This window comes from Canis aureus, chromosome 27 (assembly GCF_053574225.1).
Source record: "Canis aureus isolate CA01 chromosome 27, VMU_Caureus_v.1.0, whole genome shotgun sequence".
NCBI classification, from domain to species: domain Eukaryota; kingdom Metazoa; phylum Chordata; class Mammalia; order Carnivora; family Canidae; genus Canis; species Canis aureus.
The window spans coordinates 20,308,186-20,314,787 of NC_135637.1; the positions used below are offsets into that span (position 1 = coordinate 20,308,186).

General features: G+C 47.4%; 1 protein-coding gene and 1 non-coding gene across 3 annotated transcripts in view; one reads left to right on the top strand and one right to left on the bottom strand.

Moving 5' to 3' along the window:
* The window catches only part of SPPL3 (signal peptide peptidase like 3), a 140,095-nt gene extending 134,161 nt beyond the window's left edge, over positions 1-5,934 (bottom strand). The window contains exons 1-2 of one of the 2 annotated variants that reach the window (XM_077875934.1): positions 5,443-5,588; positions 3,728-3,925 (exon numbers count right to left, since the gene is read on the bottom strand). Coding sequence is in view for 1 of the 2 variants with exons in the window: in XM_077875935.1 (XP_077732061.1) it covers positions 5,443-5,465 (23 nt within the window). In the remaining variant the exon portion in view is untranslated. Of the gene's footprint in view, positions 1-3,727; positions 3,926-5,442 lie in introns of both variants that reach the window. The other variant, XM_077875935.1, reaches the window with a different exon arrangement.
* TRNAK-CUU (transfer RNA lysine (anticodon CUU)) lies at positions 1,804-1,876 on the top strand. Its single transcript has one exon. It is a non-coding gene; the product is annotated as a tRNA-Lys (tRNA).
* Positions 5,935-6,602: the final 668 nt, after the last annotated feature.

Consider the following 6,602-nt stretch of genomic DNA (forward strand, 5'->3'; position numbering starts at 1 on the left):
TTATGCTAAAGTAACTGCTCATAAATACACATCGAGCAAGGTGTTTTTTCCCAAATTAATAAAAAAATCTAGCTTCCACCTTCTATTTGTGTTTTCACATGCATTCTTTTACTTCCTGAGTATACAAGTAAGAAGGATACAAGCTGAGTCCTGTGGTTACATCGTGATAAAGATTGCAGTATTACTACCAATTATTTTAATTTCATCTGTCAATAGCTTTTATTTAAAATTTTATTAAGGATGGCATTACTCATTCTTACAGCACTGTGATACCAAGAAACTAAGTTATCAAGAGCTTTTATTAAGTATAGTATATGGATTATAATAAACACCTATCTGTAGCTTTCCCTCACACTTAAAATATTCTTTCAACAAAGGATGAACAATCATCCTATTGAATCTATCCTATTCAATCAATGTGTTCTAAGCAGAAGCTACAGGCAAGACAATGTACTAAGTATGTGGGAGGTACTGTAAGAGCATCCTTACTCTCAAGGAGCTTACAATCTAATGAAGAGGCTAGGTATTCAAACACATAAAAGTAGCAAAAATGCAGACAGACTACAAATATCAAATATAAAGAGATCAGTTGGATATAGAAATGTTTCTCAGATATGTGGAATTTCGGGTGAACCCTTGGGTAATGAGATTTTGATAGACTTTGCTAGGAATAAAGTATGATAAGGAAAACAACTTTCGAGGACAAGAACACTGCTTTTCTCAGTTGCTGCCATTTTACAGTATGATATTTGTAATCACAACTAGAGTCTGGATATTTAGATAAGGATTTGAGTTTAGGATGCACACTGTAAGTCCCTGCTTTGCTTTTCCCTGGGCACCTGTTAATAATAACCACTAGAGGTAAGCCCCCCAAATTACTGACCTGCACACCAATCACCTTGTAAGTAACAGGTGTTTGCTACCCTGCTCTGTATCTCCTGCTCATGACCTACCTGGGACAGAGAACTGCCCGTTCCCTGGCTCATTGGGCCCCATGGTTTCAGTTACCAGGGTCAATCACAGTCTGGAAGCAGATGATCCTCTTCCTCATCTATTATCATACGGTCAATAGCGGCCTAACGCTACGCCACAACCTCTATGTCATTCACCTCCCTTCATCTCATCACTTAAGCATTTTTTCATCTGTCATCACAAGGGTGAATACAGTACAATAAGATACTTCAAGGAAGATTGCATTCACGTAATTTTTATTACAGTATGTTGCTATAATTGTATTATTTGTTGTTAATCTATTACTAGGCCTAATTTATAACTTAATTTTATCATACATATGTATGTATAAAAAAACATAGTATATACAGGGTTCAGTACTACCCTTGGTCTCAGACATCCACTGGGTTCCTGGTATGTAAACCCCACAGATAATGGAGGACTACTGTACTTCCACTGTATGAGTGTACTGAAACTGCACCTTCAACTGAAATGACCCCTTGGATTTCATCTTCCCAAAGTGGGAGCTCAGATGCTGATGGAGGTATCTGCCAAATACCTGGATGGCTTGTGCCCCCTCATTCATCAGGTCATAACCTACATATTCTTAAGTCAATACACCCACTCTAGCTTCTCAACAGAAAGCAAGCACAAGAAACCAGAAAACAGCATGAATAGCATGTATAGAAGTTTCTTTTTAAGTTAACTTTTTATTATGAAAAATGTAAACATGTCAAAATATACAGAATAGAATAATAAACCTTCAAGTACTCATCACTAAGCTTCAACAATTACCACATGACCAATCTTGCTTTATAATTTACCTATCTTATTACACTAAAATCCTGGGGCACCTGGCTAGCTCAGTCGGTGGAGCTTGTGACTCTTGATCTCAGGGTCATGGGTTCAAGCCCCATGTTGGGTGTAGAGATTGCTTGATAATAAAATCTTTAGGGGCTCCTGGGTGGCTCAGCAGTTGGACATCTGCCTTTGGCTCAGGGCGTGATCCTGGAGACCTGGATCGAGTCCCACATCAGGCTCCCTGCATGGAGCGTGCTTCTCCCTCTTCCTGTGTCTCTGCCTCTCTCTCTCTCTCTCGGTCTCTCATGAATAAATAAATAAAATCTTTAAAAATAAACAAATAAATAAATAAAATCTTTTTAAAAAAAGACAAGAAAAGAAAATCCTAAGGAAACTATTTTTAATCTTCTGACATCTATATTCTAGATTCTTCACTGACAAATGGTGAAAATTAACAAGACAGGAAACAACAAATGTTGGAGAGGATGTGGAGAAAGGGGAACCCTCTTGCACTGCTGGTGGGAATGTGAACTGCTACAGCCACTCTGGAAAATTGTGTGGAGGTTCCTCAAAGAGTTAAAAATAGAGCTACTCTATGACCCAGCAATTGCACTACTGGGGATACAGATGCAGTGAAAAACTGAGACACCTGCACCCCAATGTTTATAGCAGCAATGTCCAGAATAGCCAAACTGTGGAAGGAACCTTGGTGTCCATCGAAAGATGAATGGATAAAGAAGATATGGTCTATATATACAATGTTACTCAGCCATTAGACACAACAAATATCCACCATTTGCTTCGAAGTGGATGTAACGGGAGGGTATTATGCTGAGTGAAGTAAGTCAATTGGAGAAGGACAGACATACGGTTTCATTCATATGGGGAATACAAAAAATAGTGAAAGGGATTATAGGGGAAAGGAGAGAAAATGAGTGGGAAAAAATCAGAGAGGGTGACAGAACATGAGAGACTCCTAACTCTAGGGGAGGTGGGTGGGGAGATGGGTGACTGGGTGACGGGATGAGCACTGGGTGTTATACTATATGTTGGCAAATCAAACTCCAATAAAAAAAAAAATTTTTTTTAAAAAAGATTCTTCACTGACTCCATCCTCAGACCAATTTATACTGCCACAATAGTCCCCACAAGGTTGATTTTCCTAATGGCCACATGCAAACATAGTACAAGTCCATAAAAAAGCAAAACAAAACAATCTCTTATTTGCACAAACCAAAAGAACAGTGACAAAGATACTGCAAAAAGATAATCCAAAACTCAGTTCATATGTACTCTTGGAATACCTTTTTCATACTTACAAGGAGAATGAATACAATGATGGGAGAATGTATCAAACAAAACAAAGCATCACAAGTGAAGTATCTCATCAAATCACTTGGCATCCTAAGCCTAAATTTCCTCTTCCATAAAACAGAGCATTCACCTACCTCAGAGATGGATATTACTTACAGTAACTATCAGAACCTAGAAAGCTGCCTGGTTTCCCAATCCTCTCTCCTCATACACCTCCCTCTCTCAAGATGATGTAAAAACTTTCTCCATCTCAAAACTCACTAAAGGTGAGAGGCTAATAAACATTCTAATTTCAATGAGTTTCTTTGCCTATAAAGCAAAAGGAGCTGAGATGGAAGTATTTTAGTAAAATAAATATTGTAAACTATCAAACTTCACAAAACAGTACCCCCCCCCCCAACTAGTAGAGCCATCCAACATCACATGGCCAACTATCTAGTAAAACACTTTCATTTTCTTCACTTCTTGGCCACTGTGTTTACTCCTTCAACCGACCATGGTCTCTATATGGCACAGTAAAAGCAGAAGGGCAGCCATCAGGACTCTCAGCTAAACCAGTTAGTGTTAAGAGCTCAAGATGAGTTAGTTAAGTTAGTTACAGAACTTAACTCTAACTCTGTCCGTAAGAAAGCTCAAACTGTAATCTTGTGTTCCATATTACCTGCTAAGGAGAGGCAGCTCACTGTTGCTCAAAACTATCCAATCAGTTAATGCTTTTAAAAATACATCTGCAGTCACAACTGTTCACCAACGTTTTAATTCTTCTTTTAGTGTGACTTTCTTTCAGACTCTGTTTTCTTCTTTTTGAGCACTGAAGTTCCCTTCTGAATTATCATCTTCCGTCACCAATCCTCTTTCCCTATGTGAAGACACAATGAGTTCCTGACTTATCTATCATAACCTCAAGCACCACAAAGCATCCACTCCATTAAAGCCCTCTACCTAAAACCATTCTTTATTTTCATGTATTATCCATTTCTTTGTCGTTCCCCTAACGATAATATAATAAAATGTAACACTTTACAGTTTTCCATTGGCTTTCTAAAGTTATTCATTTAATCTTTACAATCTATGAAAAAGGCAAGGGAAAAGGAATGGAGAACTTACTATCTTGCCTACTTTTAAACCAAGTTAGCGGTGAAAGAGGGACTACCAAACCAAATCTTCCAACTCCAAACGCCATGCTTTTCCCACTCAATTGTGCTCTTTTCTAGCAAGGAAAAGCAGTACAATTCTGTCCCAAACCACATTTGCTTCAAAGAGTAAACCATCTTCAAACAATCTCTCTAGATTGCAACCAGATTTCCCATCCCCATACCTACCATCCCATTCCTTCCTTCTTCACCCTCGGTTATTACTTCCTCCTCACTATCCAATTTCCACTCTTCAAGGAAGCTACCATCATTCCTTCCACCCCTGCAAATACTCCACCTCTACATGCTAAAGGGAGGCCTCTCACCCCCATCTCCCCAAACACTGCATTCCCTTCTCAGGATAGGTTAAGTTCTCACTCCATAAACCACACAGTGCGCTTCTCATTCCTCAACAAAATATTTAATAGCGTTAGAAGTCCCATAAAACATGAACTTGCAGATCTTCCATTTCCATACTTGATCCAGGGCAGCAGGCCACTTTAAATTCCGAAGAACAGAGTACCAAACCTCACAAAGATTCTACTCATGCTCCACTTGCCACCAACGACTCCTTTTCCAGAATGTGGTTATCCAAACAGGATCCCCTTCCAACCTCCTCACAAGGGACTCCCTTCCATGGTTCCCAAGACGTTCCTTCCGTGGTTTTCCTTGATCACACCCGGGCCTCTGCCCACCTTACCAACTCTCCCTTCAGTCGCCACGCAGGTGCTAAGCAGCAGCCCCAGTCAGACGGCTCCTCCTCTCTTCCAACTTCCAAGTTCAGCCTCTTATCACCTGTTTTTCCTACCAGCTTCTTCGCAGCCCGGTGGCCCACCCTTGCCCTGGCCCGCCTCTGCCCACCCTTTCAATCCTCCTACCCAGCAGCTACCCCCTCAAGTCAGTTCCGGAGTGTCCACGGCATTCAACTTCCCATCCGTGGGCTTCCCACCTCTGGGGTCATGCTCCCCTTCTCCATCACCTGCTCCGCCCATGACCAGATGACATCCGCCGCGGCCACCACCGCCTCCATCCCCCTTCTCGGACTCCCGGGTCCCCGGCCGCTGACCACCTTCCACGAGCGCCAGCCGCCCCCTCCGGTGGGGACGAGGGGGGCGTGCACCCCCAACCCGCGCCCCCCCGCGACGCGCACCTGTTCCTCCTCCTCCTCTTCCCCCCACCCGGCCGCGTCGGCGCCCCGACCCCCACCTGCGCCGCGCCCCGGCCTCCCGAGCCCCGCACTCACCACGAGTAGGTCTGCTCCGCCATGGCGCTGACTCTCGTGAGCTCCGCTGCAGGCTCTGGCCGGGGCCGGCGGCGGCGGTGGAACGAACCGGCGGCGGGCTCGCTCGGGCCGGGAGCGGAAGGCGCGGCCGCGGCCCGGCGCTCGCTCGCTCGCTCGCTGGCTCGCACGGCGGGCGGGCCGGGAAGGCGGCTGGCGGGGAGAGGCCGGGCTCCGAGGCGGCCCCGCTCCCTGGGCCCCGGGGCGGGGCGGGCTCCGCTCTCGGCCTCCCTTACCGGCGGCGGCGGCGGCGGCTCCGCTGCGGCTCTAAACCCAACATGGCGGCGGCGGCGGCGGCGCTGAGAACAAGGGGGCCCCGGGGCGGGCGAGTAGCGAGAGGGCCCCGCGCTCACTGCGCGCTGGGCCGCTGGAGCGCCGCGCTCGAGCGGCGGCGGCGGCGGCCCGGGGACATGGCCGGCGGGCGGAGGCGGCGGCGGCGGCGGCGGCTGAGGGGGGCGCTAGGCGGTGAGGCGAGGCCGCTCGACTCACACCCGCTGAGGGGAGGAGAGGAGGGGGCGGGGGCCAGCCCTGGCCCCGCGCGGATCACGTGCCCAAAACACGCTCACGTGACGCGCGCGCCCCGCCCCTCGCGCCGGGCCCTTGCGCCGAGACGTCGGTTCGCCGGTTCGAGGCGACTGTTGCTCGCACAGCTTCTGGCGGTTGGGCCGCCTCCCGCCGCTTGGTGCCGCCTCCTCCCCACGCGGAGCTGTCGCCTCGGGCCCCCTCCCCTTCCCCTCTAAGGGGCTGCAGCCGCCAGCCAATCAGGAGCCCCGCTGCGCGTCCGCTGGCTGCCACTCAGCTGTCGGCGGTCGGTCAACAGTGTGCGGGCCGAGGGGCCCCCAGCTGTCGCTCGACGCGTCCGTCTGCGGTCCGAGTGCTGCACCTCTGGTTCGCTCCTTCGTGTAGCGAATGTCCCATGAAGCCAACCTTTACTGCGCCGGGCTCTGAGCCAGGTCCTCAGGGTGCCAACTTGAATGCCCATAGTTGCCTTCATTTAATCAATAGATATTTTACTGGGAACCAACCACGTATCAACTGATCCTGCCGGATCTCTGCCCTCCAAGAGCTTACGTTCTAGAGGAAGAGACATAGTCCAGGCCGACAAATAGGTAAAGAAAATTTCA